The following is a 25,019-nucleotide window of genomic DNA, read 5'->3' on the forward strand; positions in this document are numbered from 1 at the left end:
CAACTTTTTCAATTAACTTTTTGAGAAAAGAAATTGTACCAAACAGCTATCAGCTAACAGGTAATTTACCAAATACCTTTCTACAATCGACTAATGTTATCAACTAGTTATACTCTCTAATTGACCCAATCAGCTAACAGTCATTTACCAAACAGGCCCTTAGTTAATTTCTCCTACCAACAAAGTGTTACGTTGAAATTTTAGCCAATTAGTATTTTAAGAAAATTTAGTTTAAAAAGTTACGTAGCGACTTCTTATTTCCATCTAAATCCCTAAATTATTAGAAGGGAATAATTAGGAGACTAATAAAAATGATATTTCTTGCATTATAAATAAATTAATTGCAACATGCTACCTTATATTTTTTATAAAAAATTCTACAATCGCTACTTGAAAGCTAAGTGCGTTTTAGGTGAAACAAACTTACTTTGTGACTCTAACCACCAAATGATCACAAGAAGATAAATTAACTTAGATTAGTTATGGTTGATTAAATTCAAACTAAAAAGGCAAATAAATGATTCTTAAAAAAGTTAAAATTTTGTGGTTACTCAGTTGAGGTTAGACCTAGCTAGCTTATATCGTACTTCGTAAGGCCATCTTTAACGTGAGCAACAAATTGGCAAATTATATCATTTGAAATATCTCTTCAAGACGATTAAAACAATATTGAATATACCTTTCAAAAAAAAAACAATATTGAATATAAATTAAACTATATAAAAAATAATTTTAACAAAATTAAATTGTACTAAATATTATTATTTATATTACAAATTATATTTTATATTAAATTAATTAAATTCAAATTAATAAACTTTAAAATTTTGAAACACTAAATTATTTTAGTATATAATAACATTTGGTGTAATGGGTTCAAGATGAATAAAATTTGGTGTGAGAATATTCATTTTGATGTGACATTTGGTATATATTTTTTTATGTTTTGGATGACAGATGCTCTAATAATGTCATGGTTGAAAAAATCACTAGGCGCTCCTCAATCAGGCGCTAGGGGGCACCTAGGCGGGGATTAATAGGCGCCTAGGCGTCTGTGTGTTTTTTTTTTTTTTTTTTTTTTTTAAAAATTAATTTTTTTAAAAAAAAATTTGTTTGAATTTTTTTAAAAAATATTTTAAGATTGGATAATTATAACTATTTAATACTTTAATAGTTAATACTAAAATATTAAATATTAATTCAAAAAAACATATAAATTTTGAACAATTTAGGGTTATTTTACTCAAAATGATGTTGCTTTGAGTGAAATAACCCATTTTAAAAAAATGAACAATAACTAATCGGCTGACTAGACAACCTTGTCGGTGCCTAGGAAGCCTGGTCGGAGCTTAGGAGACCTAGGCAGCGCTTAGGCGGCCTAGTCGGTCAGCCGCCTAGACTACTGATATGGTGAAACACTAGACACCGATTAATCAGTATCTAGACGAGATTTTTGAAACAATGGATAATGTACCTTGCCCGACGCGTGAAGTCGTTTGAGTAACTTTGATGTGGGGGCAGATAGTAGGAAGAATTCGTTGACCTAGCATGCCATTGGTTCCCATGTGAGCAAGGAAAATGATAAATCCTCCTATCAAATTAATGTCATGATAACCCCTTCCACAGGCTAGGCTGCTAGGGTCCAAACATTGATTAGATATCAAGGGCCAGACTAAGGGTGGAGACAAAGCCAGATTAGACTTGGTCGAAATGGGGTATACGACTTGGATTAGCTCCGAACTCACGCGGAAAAAAGACGCATTTGGTTCCAGCTTCTCATACTTTGTCAAGAAAAAAAAAAAAAGTTTTTGTGAGTGTTTATGTGGGGTAAAGTACTGCAATGGTATTCTTCAAACATCAAGTCATTTGTGAGCAAGCAAGATTTGAAGTTGATAAGATTAAAATATCATGGTTGTCATGGCTTAATGCAAGAACTATATATTGCCATTAGAGGCATATTGTCTAAAAATTTGAGGCAAACTATTATACGTCTTTGCATATTCTTCAATACCATATGTGCTAAAATTATTGATCCAAAAAAACTAAATGAATAGGAGAATGAAATTTTTGTTATATTGATCCAAAAAATTGTATTGTGCCCACCGGCGACCCCATGTGCCGGTCGGCTGCCGCAGGCAACACCCCAAGTCATCGCAAATTATGCTGTGGACTCGTGTTCACAGTGCATTGTGGACACGAGTCCAAAACGACGTCGTTTTCAAGGAAAAACGACGGCATTTCAGTTAAAAAAAAATTTGATTTTGTCTCACTGTTAACGGCGTTATTCGTTTGTGGAATTATGAATGTACAGTTATGGAAGTATGAACACAGAGCTCTGACATTATGAACTTACAATTATGAACATATAGTGATAAATTATGAACATATGTTCCTATAACGAAGCGGTCTGAAATTAAAATTTTTTTAAAAAATGGTGGAAGATAACAGTGCCACTAACGGCACCGTTACCGTGTCCACAATGCATGCTGGACACGGGTACATAACATAACGATGGCCAAGTCATGCCCCCCGTCTCACTCTCCTCTGCCCACCTAGCTTTTATGATACTGATGATATTGAATCAAGCTGGGCCCATAGCCTATATCTAGACAAATTATTATATGGACCCGGATCTAAAAATACACAATTTATATACTGAATGCTCATAATTTACATATTGAATGTTCGCAATTTAAATTGAGCATTTAATATATAAATTGTGTATTTTGACTCGGCTCGACCTTGCAAGGTGGACCCAAATCCATGACATAAGTGTCCCTATATCTCCATCATAATCTTTAAAAAAAAATAGATCATAATTTTTATAGAATGTCTAAATTAAAAATGAAACTTCAACTATATATTCTTGTGGGTCCAATTCAAACACCGATATTTTTTGTTACCCTACTGACTTTTTCTTCTTTATTTCCTTTTTCCTGTCTTTTGTTTATGCTATGAGAATGACTATAAAACTAGGCAAAGTGGCAAACATGATATGTCTACATATATCCTCAACTCCTCAAAGGAAACCAAATCTCATGCTCAATTCTACTTCTCGTTTCGTTCTTTTGATGGCATTTCTCTTCCTTTTTTCTTGCACTGCTCCACATGGTAACTACTACTATACCCCATCTCCTCATTCATTTTTATTTATTATGAACCCAAACATACACAAACAACTCTGTGTAGAACTTATTTTCTATAGTTTCTTTAATTTCTCTAATCTATTCTGTATATATATATATAATAATAATAACAATATAATTAAGAAGTTGCATGCATGCAGGAAGGGAAACTGTGTTCATGCCCATCCCGACGTGTAGCCCAAAGAGTGATGCTCAGTGCAGTCCTAAAGCTACAGGGCGAGGAATTCTTAATCACCTTCCCGACCATTTGAGGGCCGACCTTTATGCAGGGAGTTCTCATACATGGACGATGCCCTGTTTGCGTTATAACTTAAAAAAGTGTTTGGTAAATTAGCTCTTAGCTGATAACTGATAGTTGTTTGATATAATTTTTTTTTTCAAAAAAGCTTATTGAAAAAGTTACTTTGTGTAGTTTTTTAAATCTATTTTACCAAACAGGGCCATAGTTTCTTTATGAAAAAGCATCATTAGTCTTGAATGCAAGAGGTTTCTAATTGATTTCTACTTAATTTTAAATTAATTACTTATTTGGTTTATAGACTGTATCAGAAAGCAATAGGTAAAAAATAAAAAAAAAAAAAAGAAAAAAGGAATCAGGGACAGAGCAATAGGTAACATAGTTCGGAGCAAAATCTCCTACATTTGTGAGGCAACTCACCAATTCACTAGATGATCACCAAAAATTACAAGGGTTGGTAAGACAAATCCATACACACTACGACCTTAACCAATTACACTAATTCAATCTTCACCAGGCCATCTACTTGAGTGGGTACATGCAAGCCAAAAGATCACTTCAATCTTCAACACAACATGACCACGTTCCGTGATAGACTTGTAGAGCTCTTAGAACATTCAAAGATGAGATATAATAAAATGTAAAACTTAGAGAATTATCCAACGTTTAGTTGAGAATACCAAGACTATGTGGTCTAATAGTACTTGGGTTTGACTTCCATTTAGAAGGTTGTGAGTTCAAGCCTCAATGAAGGCATTATTGGTTTTTTGTGTTTCAGTAGGAGTACTTGTTCAATGTCTTCAAAAGCTCTTAGAAAAATGATAACCAACTGATTAAAAACTTGCTGCTTGAATTCCTCAAATCAAGGTGCTCCGTTTAATTCAAAATAATGCCTTGAAAATTAGTTCAAAATACCAGAAAGATCTTAGAGAAATTCGCCTCTTCTTGGAACACGTTCTGACTTAGGCACAGAACCTAATACGGTCTAATCAAACAAGCTAAGTTTTGACAAATAAATTTAACCAATTAAAATAGAGTAAAATAGTATCCTTACTTCTTCCTGAAGTGACAGATAAGGATTTGTTATTTTCATCATGTCGATCCATAGAAAAGTGTCTGCATCAAGAACATGTGAGAGAGAGTAAAAGTTATAAAATGGGAATACACCAAATATTTTTTTTTTATGCAAGAGTAAAATTTTGGCTAAAATCTTTTTGGGGAATAAAAAGAATCCACTACCCTTACAATAAAGAAAAGTTACATACATTAATTAATTCAACATCCAACCTTAAACCATCCAATAAACAATGCAAGCAAAATAGAAAGACTTGGGAATCCATTGCACTAGCTTAACCCATATATCCAAATTCTAGTTCTTCCCAGCCATGAAACTTAGAAACTCTGAGAATTCAATGGTTCCATTTCCATCAGCATCCGCTTCATTCATCATATCCTGTAGATCAGCTTCGGTGGGATTCTCTCCCAATGACCTCATCATAGTCCCAAGCTCTTTTCTAGTGATGCAACCATCACCGTCCTTGTCGAATAGGCTGAAGGCCGCCTTGAACTCGGCCATCTGATCATCAGTCATTCCTGTACAAATATTTTCTAAAAAATGAGTCATTTAAAAAAAAAAAAAAAAAACATTTTTTCAGGTTTATAGGCGGACTAAATTTAATTGGGGTGTAAATTGTAATAGCTAGCATACCTTGATATTTGATTTGTATTGCATCCCAAGCTTCTTTTGAGTTGTTTGCGTTAAGAGTGCAGCGACGAACTGATTGGTCAACTCCCAGCAGGATAATCATCATAGCCATGGCGTCCTTCTTCTTCCCATCTTTTCTAAAAGCCTTAGCTTTGTAACCATTTTCCACCAAGTCCCAGAGACCATGGGATATAAGCAAAGCCCTCATCATATTTCGCCAGATTTCATACTCACTCCCGTCAAACACAGGAAATGATCCTGGGCCCATCATCGAACTTTTGTTTCCCACGTTTACAAAAACAAACAAAGAGGTTAGTATTGTAAACATTATGGCATTTGGTAATAATTGTTAGCCGATAGTTGTTAACTTAATGAGTCAGTGAGTTTAGCTTATTGAGTTAGTGAGTTTAACTAGTTGATAGCATTAGCTGATTGTAGAACAGTATTTGGTAAATTAAATGTTAGTTGATAGTTGATTACATGTAAAATTACTTTATCAAAAAACTGATCAACAAAACTGTTTTTTTTTTTTTTTTTTTTTTTATAATTTTAGCATTTTGGAACAACAAGTTGATACAGAAAGCTAATTAGTTAAACATTCATATTGATTGTTTAACCAACCCAAACAGCTAATAGTGGTCAAAATTAGCTGATAAGCTCACTATGTTACCAATTACCATGTCCGCACAAACTTTAAATAAAATTTGGCAATGATAATGTGGAGATTATGTCAAAAATAAACATATCGCTTGGACATTTGGTCTGTCTGCTGAGGCACCAATCTATACACATACATTTGGCCCTGAGCTACAGATCTGTACTTACGGACATTTGGCTTAATGAATTATCATGATTTACATCTTACTAAATGCTTTGTTAGGATTGGGGCATGGGGAAGAAGTATTGGATAAACATTAACATTTGCATTGGGAGAAGAAAATCACATATCTGATTGATCTCCAATTTGGCAACAAATTAAATTAAAGGATGAGCTAAGAGAGTTAACCTAATATCGGCAAGTGCTTTGGCTGCTTCTGCATTTCCGTTCTGTGCCCTCTTTTCTATAATATCTGCAATAGTTACTACAGAACTCGCTGCTCCTAAAAGGCTCACAATGAACGAGCCCGGATCCACCATGTCTGAGCTGAGAGAGAAGCTAAGCAGGATGATGAAGGAAAAAGGTATAATTTCTTTTAGTTAATAATATAATGTCAACTAAATAAATGATGTGTACATTTTCGATTGCAATATATATATATATATATATATATATATATATATATATATATATATATATATATATATATATATATATATGAAGTAGGATAGAAAATTCAACCTTATCTCTTATGAATTATGATAGCCACTAGACCCACCATATGTGTGGGAGTTAGCGCCAATGGTTTTTGACTGAAAAGGGGGAATCTTTGGGAAAAAAACAAAGGAAAGGAAGAAGCTAGGAAGCATGTATGAGGGAGAAGGACCAAGGACATGTATAATAATTTCCTTACATTTAAAACTATATTTCTTAGAAGATATATTCTATTATCAAGTGGGAAAGAAAATTCAACCTATCTCACGACAATAGTCCCAGATTTCAATCATTATATCGTGTTTATGTGTATTGTAAATATGAATTCTATACATTATAAAATCAAATTATGTGTATTGGATCAGAGTCTACGATATAATTTGCCACCGGACACACCATGTTTTTGGGATCGTCAATGGTTTTTGAATGAAATGGAAAGATTTTGAAAGTGATGGAGAAAGAAGAAGGGGAAAAAAGAAAGGCAGAAGGAAAAATTGTGCCTTGCACCCCAGCCAGGAATATCCATGGACTTCAGAGCACTTTCATCTAAAAGCACTGTTTATCCGTGTATTTTCCATTCATAATTTCACAAACGAATAACGCCGTTAACACCATTAACGACAAGACAAAATCAATTTTTTTTTTTAACTAAAATGCCGTCATTTTTCCTAAAAACGACGTCGTTTTGGACTCGTATCCACAGCATAATTTGTGATCCATAAACTAGCCATGCATTATATTGTAATTATATGGACTATTCTGACTAAAATATAACCCAATACTAATTCCGGCGGAATCTAATCCGACCAATTAACCCAAACCCAACAACCCGTCCTATAAATGCTACAACTCACCCGTTTGAAACCCTAAACAGCCAATCATTATATCGTACACCAAGACGCACAATGCATTGTGCATCCGGCCCTACCCAAAACGACGTCGTTTTGATGCATTATCTAAAAAATAAAAATCTCCGTTTTAAATGCACATAAACTCATAACAGAGTACACATAATTTAACATAATACATATTACACATAAACTCATAATATAATACACATAAACTCTTAACAGAATACACTTAAACTTTTAAAATAATACACATAAACTCTTAACTGAATACACATAAACTCTTAATATAATATACATAAACTCCTAACACAATACACATAAACTTTTAAGTAAATACACATAATGGGGTTTGGTCCAATTGAAAGGACGGAGTGACGTCTATCCCCGTCTACACCAATTGCACCATATAAATTGCCCTAAACTGCCCCTCTTCTTCATTCTGCCTTCAGCTCCTCCTTCGCTCCAAATCCACCATTTCTACTCTTCGTTTGAACTTTACAACTTTTAGAGGACTGGGTTGCACTGCCTCGTCTCAAGTGTCGGTGCCCGCCGTGATTGGGTGCTCGGGTGACTGGGATTCCAGGAGAGTCAAGAAGATAAGGAGCAAGAAGAAGGCCCTCAATTTGTTTAGTTTTTTCATTTGATTTTCGCTTACTTCAACTAGGACTTGTTTCTGAAATTTCATAGATGTGTGTGATCATGAATTGATATTTGAGACTTGTTTATGAAATTTATTTGGTCCGGTGACCAGAAATTAGGTAAGAGGGGCTAAATGTGGCAAAGTTTTAAAAGTTGTGGATAGTTGTAGCCTTGTAGGACTTAAAGTGGAAAAAATTCTTCTGAAAGATATACATTGCAGTTCTATAGATTTGTTAGAGCAAGAATTGAAATCTATACATTGTGGTTCTGTAGATAGTTATGTACCCTATTATGAATCTCCGTTACCAAAAGATGGACCTTCATTGGTACCTCAGGGCACTGGAAGAGGTGATAATTCGAGCTCTTTCTTCATCATTTTCTATCAAAGCTTCACGGGTTGAAGGATTGACTGGTGTTTGGGTTGGTAAGGCCATAATCTCTTTCTAGTTTGTAAGCTCTTCTAATGTTATTTTTCCGTGAAGTATGCATGTCTTGTTCTTTCAGGAGATCAGAAGCTAGCTGCCATTGGCATTAAGGTTTCTCAATGGATCACATTCCATGGCCTAGCACTCAATGTAACCACTGATTTATCAGCTTTTCAACTGATAGTTCCAAAAAACACACGGCGAATTTAGCAAGTGCAGGTGAGTTGTTCTGGGATCGCAAAGGTAACTGGATAATGGGGTTCTTGGTCAATATTAGTGCGACTGATAGTTTCATTGCTGAGCTGTGGGGCATAAACAGCTTGGCAAAGAAAAGGGGTTCTAGAAAATGGTTGTTAAGTTGGATTCGGAAGCGGTGGTTAAGGTTATGAATGAAAATTATGCAACAGTGACTTTATTATTATGCTCATCTCAGATTGCAAGCATATTGTTTTGGCCTTTGAAGAGGTTATTTTTATGCACATCTTAAGGGACAGTAATAGGTGTGCTGACTTTTTGGCCAATATTGGTCATTGCAAGGGATTGGGGTACGTTGGTTCTTGAAGTTCGTCCAGATGGATTGCCGGATCTCTTGATTATTGACGCCTGCGGTGCTAGAGTTAGAAGAGTTAGTTAATGTCCATGTTTGGTGGTTTGGCGGGGCCTTTTTTCAACAAAGGATATTCTTTAAATATAAATTAGTATTTTCGCCCATGCAATGCACATAATGGATTTAAATATAAATATAAACTAGTATTTTTCAAAAAAGGATATTCTTTAAATATAAATTATTCGATAATCATTAACAATCATATAATATATTAACGCAATTCAACTACTTATTATCTAATCATTATTAATGATTATGACAAATTCAAATTATTCACTAATACATATGATAACCATGTATAATACTTGTATTTTGATAGCTTCTTAACTTGGAAAAAAAAATAAAAAAAAAACAAAAAACAAAAAAACAAAGAAACCCACTCCACAAGACCCTTTTCACATGAAGTAAAAATCGTTTGTGGGGCTTTGCATAGATTTTAAGAAAAATGAGATGATTTGGAAGAAAGAGGGTGAAGAGAGAGAAAAGTTGAGTGTGGCCTGCAAAGATGGGGATTTTGGCCGTGAGTGGGTCTTGCCAACAAAGAGGCGCAACTCTCGTGCCTAGGCAGGCGCGTAAATATATATATATTTTTGTTTTGTTTTGTTTTATTTTTTTTTTCCAGATTTTAGTTTTTTTTTTTTTTCTCCCCTCCCATTTTCTATTTCCTAATCACACCTGTAAAATCCCCTCAAAATTTTCACACTATTGAGGATGTTCTAATACAACATCTAAACCACTCTCGTTTTAGTATCCCACATTCCCATGTAAGAATCTTGCCCATTCGGGGTTATGATTCGGGTGGCTGGTGGGGCGTCGCGGATCTAATGGACTGCCCCGTCGAACGCCGGTCATTGGCCAACCTAGGCTAACCTCTCTCGTCAAAATATTCTGTGGATTTTAAAATACACAATTTACATACTGAATGTTCACAATTAAAATTGTGAACCTTCACTATATAAATAAAATTGTGAACATTCAGTATTTAATGGTAAACATTCAATATATAAAGGCACAAGTGTCAAATAGGCCCATCTACTACTGCGAAGTGCTCAATTTCCACCACGAACTAAATTAAGTGTCAAATAGGCTCATCTACTAGCTAAATTTGTTCGATTGACTTTTTTTACAAGTTAATAACAGGTTGCCTATTCAATTATTAAAAAATATAATAAATATATATAACAAAAAAAATTGTTTATTTGTTTTTCCAATAGAGTTTGCTCGGTACACCGGAATATTGCATGAAAAGATGATAAAACTGAGGTGTGAAAATAGAGATAGCATCCTCGGAGAATAGAGTCCATCTGGTCTACGGATGGAAGTCTTTCCGAGAAGCCAACAAGATAAAGATTGGGGATTGGTGTTCCTTCACCTTGGTTAATCCAGACAGCACAGAAACTATGGTTCTGTTGGTTAAAAAACTACTCAAATGAAAATGGATAAATTAAGATCGAATATATATCATCTCATTGCTGCTCCGACCAAATGTGGAATGAATTGATATTTTTGGATCTTTTCTGTTACTATGTTTTGTGTAAATTTTCTGGGTGGATCGAATCTATTGTGTATAATTTTTGCAAGCTTATTGACTTTTTTTGTTTGTTCTTGAAAACTGAAACGTTGGATTCAGTTTTAGCTTCCATGCTTTATCCTCTTTTTGTAAGCTTCAGAATATACAGTGATAATTTTTCATATTACAACCTTTTTCTATGAATCAGAAACTCACAACCTTTTGTATCTCTGGGTGAAAGCAAATGGGTTTTGAGAACAGAAGACTTGCGCTTTGGATTCCAGATTATGGTTTTTCTTGAATTTTGGGAAATTCTTTTTTTTTTTTGTTATATATATATATATATATATATATATATATATATATATATATATATATATATATATATATATATATATATATATATATATATATATATATATATATATATATATATAATATTTTAATAATTAAATAGGCAACCTGTTAGCAACCTGTAAAAAAAGTCAATTGAACAAATTTAACTGCTAGATGGGTCTATTTGATACTTAATTTAGTTCATGGTGAGAATTGAGCACTTCGTTGTAGTAGATGAGTCTATTTGACACTTCTGCCATATATAAATTATGTATTTTGATCCGAGTCCACCTTGTAAGGTACAAGGTGGACCCAGATACATGACATAACTGTCGACCTCCTTCCTTTATTACCTTAACTTGAACCAATACTTTCCAAATAAAATGGAACTCCGGGGTCCCATGTCGCCATCACCTATCATTATCATATCAATGGTAAGTATTTTAATAAAATTTTTAAAATCTCATACTTTTCCTATAAATAGGACTCCAACTTTTGTAGCGATTCCTAAGTTACATAGTTGAAAATAAATATGTGAACTTGTATAGCTAATTAAAAGAAAAAAGCATAATTTAAATGAACTGATATATAATTTTTAATATTTTTTATTTTTCTTTTTATTTTTTGAGTTATGGACTGGACTGGATTTTAATTTTAATTTTTTAGACTAGCTTGGCCCGGTCTGAAATATAATCGAACGGGGTCAGCCCAAGTCCGCTCTTTTGACACCTCTAGTTTTAGTAAAAAATCAATTTAGATGTCAGGCTCTAGACGGTCCCGATGATATTAAAAATGTAAATTTGTATAAAATTGAATAAATATAAACACCAGAATAGCCAACAACTATTAAGGATAAATTTAACTTTTTAACCGAAATCGCATTAAGTTAATATCATGTAGCTTTTTCAATTTTAACTTATTGGCGGCATCAATAAATTGTTTACCAAACACTGATATTAAAACAAATTAAAATTGATCAAACAAGCTAGACTTTGGTTGATAAAGTCATTTTGCAAACAACTCCTAAAAAAATACAATTGAATATGCTAGGATTACAGGTAAAGATTAGAGAAAGAGATACATCAATTTTAGAGTAATTCAATTGAGCCTACTCCACTACCTAAGATCACCTTCTTTATGATTTACATCTCAAACAGAAATATGACTTCAAGCTTTTGCCTGCATAATCAACAGATATATACAACAATGAAAAATTCAATTAGTGTTGAAATGACCACTCCCCAACAATCCTAACATAAATTAGCAACGGCTTAAAGATAATTTAGCAATGAAGTTTAGAGAGTTCCGAAAACTTGGACTAATTCATATGTTTTAGGGAAAAATGCACAAATTTAATTCCTCAATTGTTTTTGCTAGCTAGTGTTTTTTAGTTTCTAACTTTTTACTGTTGTAATATACACCCGAACTCTTCAAAATAGTTGCAACTTTAACCTCTAGAACAACAAAATTATTAAACTTTATTAAAAAAATTCTTAATACATGTGTATATTAAAATTTTAGTATTTTTATTCTTTACAATTTTTTCTGTTTTGGTATTTCATATGCAAACTAGGGAATTAACAACTTTATCCATAATTTTTTTTCTCTTCATTTGTGATACATCGTCCCTATTTTACCTATACGAACCTGTTAAAATCAAGTTTTTAATTTACAAAAAATGAAATGCCGACACTAAACAAGATTATAATTAAAGAAGAAATATTAAAAAGTACTGAAATATACATGTACTAAGTAAAACTTTTAATCGAATTGAATAATTTTATAGCTTCATGGATTAAAACTGCAATTTGTTTTTAAAGAACTAGAGGTGTATATTGTAGCGGCAAAAGTAAGAGATTAAAACGACTAGCAATGAACATGGGTGACTAAAAATGCTTTTATCTCAATGTTTTAATCAGTTCAATATTATAGGCACCAACCAAATTTTGAATCTGTGGCTTGAGAATGACTTTATAATAAGAGTTCACCTCTTTTCTCTCCTCTCTGAAATTATCTATTCCACTCCTAGTTTCTGCTTGTTCTTTCCAGTCTTAATTCAACTTCGATCTCATTTTCTCTACCCAAATTATATATATCTATATAAGGTGATGATCCTATGAGAACCATCATGTTCAATATGAGTACAAAGAATTAATATGATGTATTAAAAAAACAGATCTATGAATGAGATTAATTTGGAGAATTCAATATTCATGTGTGCATATAGAGCATGTGTTGTGTGCAAACATAGGATATGCACACAACACATGTTCCATATGCACACGCAAATGTTGGATTCCCTTAACTAATCTCATCTATAGATATGTTTTTTTAATGCATCCTATTTGTTCTTATGTACTGATGAGAAGAGTGGTTCTCATATAATCTCTCTCTCTCTCTCTCTCTCACACACACACACACACACACACACACACACACACACACACATATATATATATATATATGTATAGAAGTTGGTTCATATGCGGCTATTGCTTCTCGTGCGGACGTGTGACTTTGCACCACATTGTATACACATATGCACCATCACGTGTTCATAAATACACCACGATGCAATAGTGGAGCTATGTTGATTTGAGTGGGGTCAATTTATCCCAATCAAATTTTATGGTTAATTACATATACATATATATATTTTGAGATATTTTAAAATTGACCCTACTAAAATAAATATAATAGTTGTCAACATATATATAAACAAAATTTAATTTTCAAAATATAATAATAAAAAATTTAATAACTCTTTGTTTCACGAGAATAAAAAATGTAACTTAGAGAGTAAGAGTGGAAATCGAGAATTAAAAAAGTCCTACATTTATTTAAATAACTTTTCCTCTTTTCTTGCAATAAACTATGATGTTTCAAAGTTGAGTTAAAAACTTATACATTTGTTGTTTTGCTTTACTTTTTCAAAACATTGATACTTTTCTAAATTTGTTGGAGCTTCTTGTAAACACTATAATATCTTTGATGTGCGCTCTAACTCTACACTTTTCAATATCCAAAAGGTTGGTTCTCTTGCTGAAAAACTAGTGGAGACAAAGATATAGTGTATATCCACTAATTTTTTTTTTTTTACTTGTGAAATTAGCTTTAATATTACCAGTGACAATTGCAAGTATTGAAAGAACATTTCTTTTAGTAATGAAGATAGTGAAAAATTGATTGCGTAGTCGAATGAGAGATAACTTAATTAATGATTGTTTGGTTACTTTTATTAAAATGGATTTGTTTGAAAGTGTTGTTGGTAAAGAAAAATATACAATGTTTTCAAAGTATGAAAACATTTATAATAAATAAATGTAACTTATATTTATATTTTTATATTATCCAGAGTAATACAGAGTATTTTTATGTTAACCATACTAAATTTAGATCCTGACTCTGCCACTGTAAGGATGTGGTGCATTTTACAAATTGAGATGTGCTTATAAATGCACCACATCCTTGTGCATTTCTGAACACGTTGGCTCTGTTTGACAAACCTAGCTGAAAAGCTATAAGCTCGGAGCTGAAAGTTGAAAAACTATAAGCTAGGAGCTGAAAACTGAAGAGTTGTTAAGCTAGTTGTTATAATTGAAAGTGTTTGGTAAAATTAACTTTTTAATAAGTTGATAAATGTAAAAAGTCTAAAAAGAACATCTTCAAAAAAATTTAAAATAGTTTGTTTACATATTAAAATTTAACATTTTGTCTTCAAAAAAAAAAATAACATTTTGAAATAAAACTATATATTAACATAATCATGATCTAGCATCCCATAATGAAGTAGCAATATTGTTGCAATCCCTTCATCCCATAATAATAATAATAATAATAATAATAATAATAATAATAATAATAATAATAATAATAATTGCGATGAAAGTTGATAAAGGAAAAGAGAAAAAGATTTTAATTTGGAAGGGTAAAGGATGTCTTTTCTTTAAATAACAAGGACAAAGATAGAAAAAAAGTTAGGAAGTTACTGGCTTATTTTGAAATGCTAACTTAGATAGTGTTTCAAAATAAACTCTTATTTTAAGTTAGGAGCTTATTTTGAGAACATTACCAATCAGAACTTATATCTTATTACAAGCTTAAAATAAGCTATAAGCTCTGCTAAACAGAGCCGATGTGTTATATTTGTGCATACATAATGGTACAAAAGTGCATGATCGCAGAGGAAGCCATAGTCACACTAGATCTCACCTATATGTATGTATATTGAAGAGTTTATTTTACTTTCAATTACCATGTCAAGTTTCAAAAATCTTACTAAATCTTGTCCTATTGTACTGTACTTAATGATATTCTGGAGTAAAAATAGGATTTCTTTTTTAAACTCATGACTAAATTAGAGTAGAGTGTATATAAATAGTAAAAATATCCTGTACCCAAGAAACTAAAAAGAGAAATAAAGTTGATATTAACTTGAATTGATATGTAATATATACCTTTATATTGCGTTTTTATCGCATCCCAAGCCTCTTTTGAGTTGTTTGCATCAAGAACGCAGTGGCTAACTGATTCGTCAACTGCTATCAAGAGAATCACGGTAATCAAGAAATCCTTCTCCCGATCTTTCTTTGAAGCCTTATCTTTGAGTCCTTTCTCTTTGTACCCTTCTTCCACCAAGTCCCAGAGATCATAGCATTTAAGCAATTTCTCCATCTCCGTGCTCCAGATCCTATAATTTCTCCCGTCAAGCTTTTGAAATGATGTGCCCATCTTGGAGCTTTTGTTTGCACAGAACGAACACACACACAGGTTAGTATTGGAAACATTAAATCTTCGCATTGCATAAAAAACAAAAAAGCACAGATCTGATCTCCATTCTCCAGTTTACGAATGACAGCAAATTAACTAACCTAATATTTGTAAGCACTTTCCTAGATTCTGCATTTGGTTTCCATCCGTTCCCTCGATTCTTTTCTAAAGTTTCGACAACTGTTTTCACAACATTCGCTACAGAGCTCGCTGTTGCCGCAAGGGTCGCAATGATGGAGACGATGAGCGAGATTGTCGCCGGGTCTACCATGTCGAGAGTGAAGAAGGAAGGAGACAAGGTTAGATCTGGATAATATATTCTCAACAATTTTCTTCTTTTTAAACTATATTTCTCAGTCAACATCAACTCAATAAATAATGTGTGTAGTTTCCTAGAAGATTCCACCCCTTCACGTGGGAAAAGTCTTGAGGCACCGCGGAGTGACTGAGTGACTTGAGGTGAAATTGGAATAGAATTTTTTTTTTTTGAAAAATGAAAACGGAAAATGTCATTTATACATATACTAGTTTTTTATGCCAATGTTTTTTTTAATAAGTACTTTACATTATATCAAGGTAAGTACTTTAGGTCATTTTACATGTTAATCTAAACAGTTAATTTTTTGAAATATCTTTTTACCAACCGTTGATATAATTCGCTAGTCAAATTCGCTAATATAATCTGCTAACGCTAGCCGCTAAGATTGTCAAACAAGGACATTGCGAGATAATTCTCACTTCAATTTGTTGTATGATTTGAATACTCTCTTTGTCAACAAATCCCTAAGTAGTTAATATGATTGACTTTATTAATTATATATTTTTTTTATTTTTTTTATGGTATTAATAAAATACTTGGTAAATAAATATATGGCATTATTTTGTATTATAAATTTGATATTTAATTAAAAAAATAGTGCACAAAAAAGATAATAGAAAATGTAGTGAATATAATCAATTGATGAATTTGAATGTAAAGAATTTTTAAATTGGAGAAATATAAAGATAATATAACTAATTAAAATTATTTATCATAATTAATTTATTGATAATGAATAATTTTTTTTAATAAATACATTGTAGGGACAATGTAACGAATATAATCAATTGATGAATTTGAATGTAAAGAATTTTTATATTGGAGAAAAATAAAGACAATATAACTAATGAAATTATTTCTCTTATTTAATTTATTGATAATGAATAATTTTTTTTTTTGAATAAAGACATTGTAGACACATAATTCTAAATTAAAGAAATGCATATGTATTATTTATTGTTGTAGATACTAAATTATTATTTAATTTAATAAGAGTAAAATAGAGTACTAATTAAATGCCAACTTTGATTGGGATGGGGTTCGAACCTAAGACCGTTTTATTGAAATCAATGGGTAAGTTAATGGTGAACTAACAGAAATTAACGGAAAAGATAATATTTAACGGAAAAGTTAACGGAAAATCATATTCATTAGGGATAAATTGGGAAATCTGAAGGGAAAATTAAAATCTGATCAATCTGAGCCATTCATTTGATTAAAAAATTCGACCGCCATTTTTTCTACCCATTATAGGCCTAACTCTCTTGGGCTCTTATTAGTATAGTAGATAGTAGATATAGTAGATATATATATAGTTAAATGCTATAACTATTCTTATTGTTTGTTTAATTCTTTGTAATGTATCATTTTTAGAGTTAATACCCAAAATAGTCCCTCGACTATGTCGCAATTACCAATTTGGTCCTCGACTATCATTCTTACCCAATTAAGTCCTCAACTATATAATTTTTATCCAATTTAGTCCTTTGTCAATTTGACTGTTTGTTGACTGTCAAAAGTGGAAATAAAGTTGTAATTTTACAAGTTTTCTCCTTCCTCCTCATTTAGCAGCGCCAAACCATGTAGCAATAAGCTCTGGTTGGGTTCTAAACCTGTCAGTATCGAAGTAGTGGTTATGCATCGGATAACCCATGAATTTGATTTCCAACGATTTTTTGACGATCAAAATCTGATCGGAGTGTATTGCTGCATGGTTTGGCGCTGCTAAATGGAGAGGAAGGAGAATTCTTGTAAAATTATAATTTTATCCCGATTTTTGACAGTCAACAAACAGTCAAATTAATACAGAGGACTAAATTGGGTAAGAATTGTATAGTTGAGGACTAAATTGGGTAAGAATTGTATAATTGAGGACTTAATTGAGTAAAAGTTACATAGTTGAGGACTTAATTGGGTAAGAATGGTAATTGAGGACCAAATTGGTAATTATAGCATAGTCGAGGGATCATTTTGGGTATTAACTCTCATTTTTATTATTAAAAAACAAAAAAACTAAGTAGAAGAAATGCCACTAAATTCCATGCAAAGTTAAAATGACTATCTATTACGTCATTACGTGTACCATAAGCACAGCTGACCATACACGACGTAAGAATGTAAGATCAATTTGTGCCATTAACTTCTTAATCCACTTTTCAAAAATAAAAATAAAAATTCTTAAGTCAAAATTGTAAGAGATCGAGAATCCAAGGTCATTCCATGAAAGTGGCAGGTCAACTCGTAACGTACACGCAATGTAATATTTATGACTCGAATAATAAATAAAATATTTGCTATGAAATCGATTTTTACTACTCAAACGGGAGTGGTTATACCATGGCCGAGGTTCCGCTTGTCAAGTGAACTCTGGTCTTAAATGATGTATAAATTGTGTATTTTTAGCATTAAAATTGTAAATTTTTAAAATATAAATTATGTTTCAAAGTCAAAATTAGTGTTGTAAAATCTCGCCTATGCACCAATTAATCGACGTATAGGCGCTAAGCGCTGGTCAGCCGACTAGGTCGCCTAGTCAGTCGATTAGTTATTGTTCACTTTTTTTTTTTTTTAAATGGGTTATTTTACTCAAAACCACATCGTTTTGAGCAAAATAACCCTAAATTGTTCAAACTCTATATGTTTTTAGAATAATATTTAATATTTTAGTATTAACTATTAAAGTATTAAATAGTTTATAATTATTAAGTCTTTAAAATTTTTTTAAAAAAAAAACTTTTAAGAAAATAAAAAATGCACGAGCGCCTATGCACCGATTAATCGCCGCCTAAGCGATCCCGAGTGCCCAAAGAGCACCTAATGATTTTTTCAACCATGGTCAAAAATAAAAATACATAACAATTGTAGAATGTTCACAAATCCTAATTTGTTAATATTGTGTGACTGCAATATTTGAAATGAACTTGTTAGTACAAAACAAGGTAATCAATTACATATATGTTAACATTCTGTGTTTGTAATATACGAATTATGAATTTTAAAAAGGTAAATTTTAAATATTTAGTATGTAAATTGTGATCATTTGGATCCGGGTCAACCTTGCAAGGTGGAGCTGGATCCCCTTCTATAATTTGCGCTCAAACGGAATGTCATAGATTTGGTCATATCCTAATTAAGTGTCTTGGCATAATCATTATGTTGAACAAATATTATAGATAGGTTGGATCGTAGTTTTTATTTTTTATTTTTATTTTTAAAGAAGCTAATAACAAGAGAGTAATGTTACACCTGCATGGGTTTAACACACTCGTTTGGTAGGCAATATAATTTGGAAGGAGGAGCAAAGAGTAATGTTACATTTTCCTTTTTAAACTTACTTCATAATATTCATCGCATAATGTAAAATTATTTGATTGAATATTTTGTAATTAATTATTAGGTGAATTCTTTTTTAAAACTTGATATAGGGTTAATCATCCAACTCATGTAACCAGTAACCGAGTAACATGTATGATTCACGAAATATGTTTGGAATGAAATAACAATTCTAAAAATTGGTCTATTCACTTGTTTTATAAATCATTTTATTCTTGAGAATAGTGTTAATGAAAATGAGCTATTCTCCTTGTATTTCGAGGGGGTGCTTCATATTAGCTTATTCCTAAGTTCTCATGGAATAACTTTTGAGTGTAATACTTATTAATTTTCCTTACATATTTTTAAAAGAGAAAATTATCAAAATGGTTTATTGACTATGTTGGTTTTACCAATTTCATCATACTCATTTTAACTTCGCTAATTACATCCTTCGACTATCAAAATTTTAACTGTTTTAGTCTTTTGGCACCAAACTTCCAACAAGTATAAGGGTAATGAAAGACTTCAAGTCAATGCAGCTTGTTTTATTTTCCAAAAACTTGTAGCTTAGTTCAAAAATGACATAGAGAAAGACTTCAAGTCAATGCAGTTTATGTCATCTTAAACTTTCTTCACTGCAAATTTTTTATTTAAGGGTGAGTCTTCTGTGACTGTGAGACTCTTTCACAAATCTTTATCTGTAAGATAAATCAGGTCACGATAGAAATGTAATATTTATATCGAAAAATGTAAAATTAATTATGATTAAATTGTTTGTTATTTATAAAAAAAAAAATGTAATACTTTTGAAGAAAAATATAATACTTTTAAATCAAAATGTAATATTTAGGAGTTCATACAAACTTATCACACCGTGCAGACGGGGCCACATTGACCGTGGAAATTTCTTGCCACCTAACTAGCTAGTTGGCCTTTATTTGTCTTTGTAATTAATATGAGGATGGCTATATAAAATAAGCTAAGGAATACAACTTCGTATATCATAAGCTAACCAAATCTCTACCTTTTCTCTTCAATTCCTCCAATTTGCAAAATGGCTGCTACTTCCAATAATACTCCATTTCTCTTCTTAGTTCTTTTGATCATCACATTTCTCTTCATGTTTCCATGCACTTCTCTTCAACTTGGTAATCACTACTCAACTTGTGCATATCTATATACTCCTTTTATATATATGCCTATTATTAACAACTCTCTTAAACACTTTTTTTTTTCTCACACTGCATCTAATTAAATACTACTATTTGTGATCCTTTATCCATAATGACTCGCAATTTTCAATTATTAATTTGGTTAAATTTAAGATGAGTTTGGTTTATGGGTTTACACACTAGGAATGAGAATCAAAATCATAATTAGTGTTTGGTTGACAATATTTTAAAACACAACTATGTGATTTGTTTACCCATCAATTAAAAATCGCATTCCTAATTAAAAACAAGTATCATTCCATCTTATTAGTAATTAAAATTTTAAATTTGGTTTAGTGCTCTTAGATTTTTGTTTTGATTTATTTTGTTCATGTTGGTGCTTTGGATGTCTTTATAGTAGAACCAATTGCCTTAATTTTTTATTTTCCATTATAGGGTCATAGATAACCAAACATCAATATTGGTAATTAGTTCATGCTGCTTGACCACAAGGTCTTTGGCTAGTATTTTTTTTTCTTATAGTTATACAAATATATATTAATTTCAGGTAGGACCCATATTGGTTGCTACACCCTGGACCTATGAAATGATAGAATCGGACGGGATGGAGCCACTACGGGGGCAGTGGGGGCAACTGCAACCCTCCCTCATTCCACCCCTTTATATATGTGTGTGTGTACATATATAGCATTAAGTGTTATATAAAACCTGTATTTATGTTTAAATTGTTAATAATTTGAGTAGTTTAGTTGGTTGAACTTTGAACTTGAGCTTAAAAAGCTTATGGTCACAGGTTCAAAATTTATTAGCAACACTTTTTCTTATCTTCTCTTGATTATTTTATTTATTTTATCTCTTCCAAATAAAATGCTCTTAGTCTACTTTTTATTAATTATTAAATTAATATAGTATACAAGTCTATATTATACTTCGTTGTATTCGAATTAATTTAGAAAAACTTAAAGTTGATCTAACTAAAAGAAATTAAAATTAAAAATTATTTATGAATATAGTGTTATTCAGATTATTTTATCTAATTGATTATGTTTCATATTTTGTCATAAATATTTTCACATTTTCACTCTACTCAAGTATATTTTTTGAGCCAAGCACCTTGTGCTCAGATAGCATGTAGTGACCTCTCTCATGTGGGTCAAAAAAATTTCAAAATGTTAAAATTCAAAAAGCTGTTCAAAACAACTTTTTTTTTAAAAAAAAGAAATTATACCAAACTGCTATCCGCTAACAGCTAATTTACCAAACACATTTTTACAATAAGCTAATGTTATCTATTAGTTATACCCCCTAATTAACCCAATCAACTAACAACTAACACACATTTACCAAACATGGCATATATGTCTTTAGTTAACAAATTATGTGCCTTCAATTTATTTATAGGCACATAATTTATTAATTAAAGACATATAATATATTAACTATATATATATACACATAATTGAATTAATGCCACTTGGGGTCCTGCGAGTATAGTAACTTTGTCACGTTTAGTCCTAAACTTTCAAATTAACCATTTGTAGTCTTTCAACTTTCAAAGTTAACCATTCTTGGTCCAAGTTAACCAGACATGATGCTTCAACTTTTAAATTTTAACCGCACGTAGTCCTCTTGAAAGGACCCTAGTTGGTTAAATTTCCGCGACATTAAAAAAAATTCAAAATACATTAAATTTTTTTTTTTGGCTTGAATCTTTTTGGGGAATAAAAAGATTCCACTGCCCTTAAAATAGAGAAAAATTACATTAATTTAACATCGGAGCTTAAACCATCCAATAAACAAGGAAAATAGAAAGACCTGGGAATCCATTGCACTAGCTTAACCCATATATATAATCCAAATTCTACTTCTTCCGTGTCATGAAATTTAGGAACTCTGAGAATTCAATGGTTCCATTCCCATCAGCATCCAGACAATTTATCACACCCTGTAGCTCAGCTTCGGTGTAATTCATTCCCCCTGACTTGTTCACAGCCACAAGCTCTTTTCTAGTGATGCGACCATTGCCGTCCTTGTCCAATAGGCCGAAGGCCGCCCTGAAATGGGCTATCTGATCATTTGTTATGCCTGTACAGAAAAATATATTTTCTGAAAAATGAGTCATTTAACTAAAAAAAAAAAAACATTTTCGAATCTAATAAATTTAATTGGGTTGTAATATCATTACTAGAAATTATGGAATTTACGATCAACTAAAAGTGATCTTAAATCAAGTCCAAAGCCTGATTCCGACCACTTTTGGTATCCGGAAAAATTTTTGTTACTATTTCCGACCACTTTTTACTTTCGCCTTGATTTGAGATCATTCTTAAGTGGTCGGAAATTCCATAATTTCCAACAGTGATAGCTAGCATGCCTTGATATTTGAGTTGTATTGCATCCCAAGCTTCTTTTGAGTTGTTTGCATTATGAGTACAGCGACGAACTGATTGGTGAACTCCCAGCAGGATAATCATCATAGCCATGGCGTCCTTCTTCTTCCCATCTTTTCTAAAAACCTTAGCTTTGTAACCATTCTCCACCAAGTCCCAGAGACCATGGGATATAAGCAAAGCCCTCATCATATTGCGCCAGCTTCGATACTCACTCCCGTCAAACACAGGAAAGGATCCTGGACCCATCATGGAACTTTGTTTTTCCCACGTTTACACAACACAAACAAAGAGTTTAGTATTGTAATAAACATTATTAGAGTGTTTGGTAAATAGTTGTAGCTGTTAACTTATTGGATCAGTAGTGGGTTTAACTAATTGATATCATTAGCTGATTGTAGAAAAGTGTTTTGGTAAATTAGTTGTACGCTGATAGCTGATTACATACAAAATTACTTTCTCAAAAAACTGATCGAAAAAACTGTTTTTTTTTTTTAAATTTTATTTTAACATTTTGTAGCAATACACTGTTACAAAAAAGCTTATTAATCAAACATTTATATTGATTGTTTCACTGCTGGAAATTATGGAATTTCCGACAACCTGAAAGTGATCTTAAATCAAGTTGAAAGCCTTGTTCTGACCACTTTTGGTATCCGGAAAAACCTTTGTTGCTATTTCTGACCACTTTTTGCTTTCGACTTGATTTAAGATCACTTTCAAGTGATCCGAAATTCCATAATTTCCTGCAATGTTTAACCAAGTCAAACGTGATCAAATAAGCTAAAATTAGCTGATAAGCTTACTATGTTACCAAACAGGGTCATTATGTCCGCATGAACTTAACTTACTAATTCAATAGACAGTATTTAGAGAAGAGATCAAGATTCAAAATAAAATTTGGGAAGGGACAGATCGCTTGTGAGCAATGGACATTTGCTCTTTTGCTGAGCCACTAATCTGTAGAGACATGAATTACATATTTCTAAATGCTTTGTTAGGATGAGGGCATGGGGAAGAAGTATTGGATAAAAATTAACGTTTGCATTGGGAGAAGAAAATCACATATCTGATTGATCTCCAATTTGGCAACAAATTAAATTAAAGGATGAGGGAGTTAACCTAATTTTGGCAAGTGCTTTGGCTGCTTCTGCATTTCCGTTCTGTGCCTTCTTTTCTATAATTTCTGCAATTATTTTGCCAATACTTGCTGTAGAACTCGCTGCTCCTAAAAGGCCCACAATGAACGTGCCCGGATCCACCATGTCTGAGGGAGAAGCTAAGCAGGAGGATGAAGGAAAGGTATAATTTCTTTTAGTCAATAATGTGAACTAAATGAATAATGTGTACACATTTTCGATCCAGAAGACTGCAATATATATATATATATATATATATATATATATATATATATATATATATCAAGTAGGATAGAAAATTCAACCTTGTCTCTTAGAGCATCCAATAGAAGTGAATTGGGGGTTATTTAAAAAAATAATTGGCCTACAAAGGGTTGGGATCATGTCAGAAAAAAACAAAAAGGAAGGAACACATGTTGTGCGCGTTCAATGGCCACACGGGCATGTGCACTGCACGCGCCTGTGTGGCGTGTCAGGCGTGCTGACAGCACGCCTGACGCACTATTTTTTTATTATTTTTTTTAATTTTTGTTTTTAAAATTTAATTTTTTTTTCTCGCATTCTACATTCTCTTTCCTAATCACTCTTACAATAACCTTTTAATAACTTCAACTATTCAACTAATATTGATACTCTTATGAATTATAATAGCCACTAGACCCACCATATGTGTGGGAGTTAGCGCCCAATGGTTTTTGACTGAAAGGGGGAATCTTTCGAAAAAAAAAAAAAAAAAAAAAAAGGAAAGGAAGAAGCTAGGAAGCATGTATGAGGGAGAAGGTCAAAGGACCAACGACAGGTATAATAATTTCCTTACATTTAAAACTATTTCTTAGAAGATTCTATTATCAAGTGGGGAAGATTCTATTATCAAGTGGGAATTGAAAGATAATGCAACCTATCTCTTATTACGACAATAGCCACCGGACCCAGTCATTATATCGCGGACCAGGATTCATAGTGTATTGTGGACTTTGGTCTAATATACAGAATTTATGTTCATAATACATATATATATATATACATAAACACGATATAATAAATATGAATTCTGTACATTATGAACATAAATTCTGTGTATTAAATAGTTGAGTACACATAAACACTTAATATAATACACAAAATTCATGTTCATAATGCACAGA

The 25,019-nt window shown here is 31.9% G+C and overlaps 4 protein-coding genes and 1 long non-coding RNA gene across 7 annotated transcripts in view; 1 reads left to right on the top strand and 4 right to left on the bottom strand.

Annotated features, from left to right (window-relative positions):
• Positions 1 to 21,635, top strand: LOC109161114. Its single transcript, XR_002050882.1, has 2 exons — positions 1 to 60; positions 21,595 to 21,635. It is a non-coding gene; the product is annotated as an uncharacterized LOC109161114 (long non-coding RNA).
• LOC109161104 (probable calcium-binding protein CML18) lies at positions 4,578 to 23,612 on the bottom strand. Of its 3 annotated transcripts, none has more exons than XM_019309456.1 (3): positions 23,566 to 23,612; positions 5,093 to 5,409; positions 4,578 to 4,992 (listed from the first exon to the last, which is right to left on the bottom strand). In XM_019309456.1, the coding sequence occupies exons 1-3, from the start codon at positions 23,571 to 23,573 to the stop codon at positions 4,754 to 4,756; spliced, it is 564 nt and encodes a 187-aa protein (XP_019165001.1). In that variant the 5' UTR covers positions 23,574 to 23,612; the 3' UTR covers positions 4,578 to 4,753. The 3 variants fall into 3 exon arrangements, with proteins under 3 accessions (XP_019165001.1, XP_019165000.1, XP_019164999.1); XM_019309455.1 differs by lacking the exon at positions 23,566 to 23,612 and adding an exon at positions 6,096 to 6,326 and having other exon boundaries at positions 4,578 to 4,977; positions 5,093 to 5,364; XM_019309454.1 differs by lacking the exon at positions 23,566 to 23,612 and adding an exon at positions 6,096 to 6,326 and having other exon boundaries at positions 5,093 to 5,364.
• LOC109161107 lies at positions 11,761 to 15,862 on the bottom strand. The gene is made up of 3 exons (XM_019309461.1): positions 15,641 to 15,862; positions 15,227 to 15,507; positions 11,761 to 11,948 (listed from the first exon to the last, which is right to left on the bottom strand). Exons 1-3 carry the CDS (start codon positions 15,808 to 15,810, stop codon positions 11,905 to 11,907), a joined length of 495 nt encoding a protein of 164 aa, XP_019165006.1. The 5' UTR covers positions 15,811 to 15,862; the 3' UTR covers positions 11,761 to 11,904.
• The window catches only part of LOC109161106 (calmodulin-like protein 9), a 12,220-nt gene continuing 9,257 nt past the window's right edge, over positions 22,057 to 25,019 (bottom strand). Inside the window, exon 4 of the mRNA XM_019309460.1 lies at positions 22,057 to 22,190. The gene's annotated coding sequence lies outside the window, so the exon portion shown is untranslated. The remainder of the gene's footprint in view (positions 22,191 to 25,019) is intronic.
• LOC109161105 lies at positions 22,199 to 24,093 on the bottom strand. The gene is made up of 3 exons (XM_019309457.1): positions 23,858 to 24,093; positions 22,720 to 22,991; positions 22,199 to 22,430 (listed from the first exon to the last, which is right to left on the bottom strand). The coding sequence occupies exons 1-3, from the start codon at positions 23,998 to 24,000 to the stop codon at positions 22,207 to 22,209; spliced, it is 639 nt and encodes a 212-aa protein (XP_019165002.1). The 5' UTR covers positions 24,001 to 24,093; the 3' UTR covers positions 22,199 to 22,206.

Source organism: Ipomoea nil, unplaced genomic scaffold, assembly GCF_001879475.1.
Source record: "Ipomoea nil cultivar Tokyo-kokei standard unplaced genomic scaffold, Asagao_1.1 scaffold2921, whole genome shotgun sequence".
NCBI classification, from domain to species: domain Eukaryota; kingdom Viridiplantae; phylum Streptophyta; class Magnoliopsida; order Solanales; family Convolvulaceae; genus Ipomoea; species Ipomoea nil.

Coding starts and splice junctions, on each gene's coding strand:
- LOC109161104 (XM_019309454.1), bottom strand. CDS start 6,226: ATGGTGGATCCGGGCTCGTTCATTGTGAGCCTTTTAGGAGCAGCGAGT. Junction 5,365..6,095: donor AAAGCACTTGCCGATATTAG/GTTAACTCTCTT, acceptor GGGAAACAAAAG/TTCGATGATGGGCCCAGGAT. Junction 4,993..5,092: donor AATACAAATCAAATATCAAG/GTATGCTAGCTA, acceptor CTCATTTTTTAG/AAAATATTTGTACAGGAATG.
- LOC109161107 (XM_019309461.1), bottom strand. CDS start 15,810: ATGGTAGACCCGGCGACAATCTCGCTCATCGTCTCCATCATTGCGACC. Junction 15,508..15,640: donor AAAGTGCTTACAAATATTAG/GTTAGTTAATTT, acceptor TGCAAACAAAAG/CTCCAAGATGGGCACATCAT. Junction 11,949..15,226: donor GATAAAAACGCAATATAAAG/GTATATATTACA, acceptor TTGATTATGCAG/GCAAAAGCTTGAAGTCATAT.
- LOC109161105 (XM_019309457.1), bottom strand. CDS start 24,000: ATGGTGGATCCGGGCACGTTCATTGTGGGCCTTTTAGGAGCAGCGAGT. Junction 22,992..23,857: donor AAAGCACTTGCCAAAATTAG/GTTAACTCCCTC, acceptor GGAAAAACAAAG/TTCCATGATGGGTCCAGGAT. Junction 22,431..22,719: donor AATACAACTCAAATATCAAG/GCATGCTAGCTA, acceptor TTTTCTGTACAG/GCATAACAAATGATCAGATA.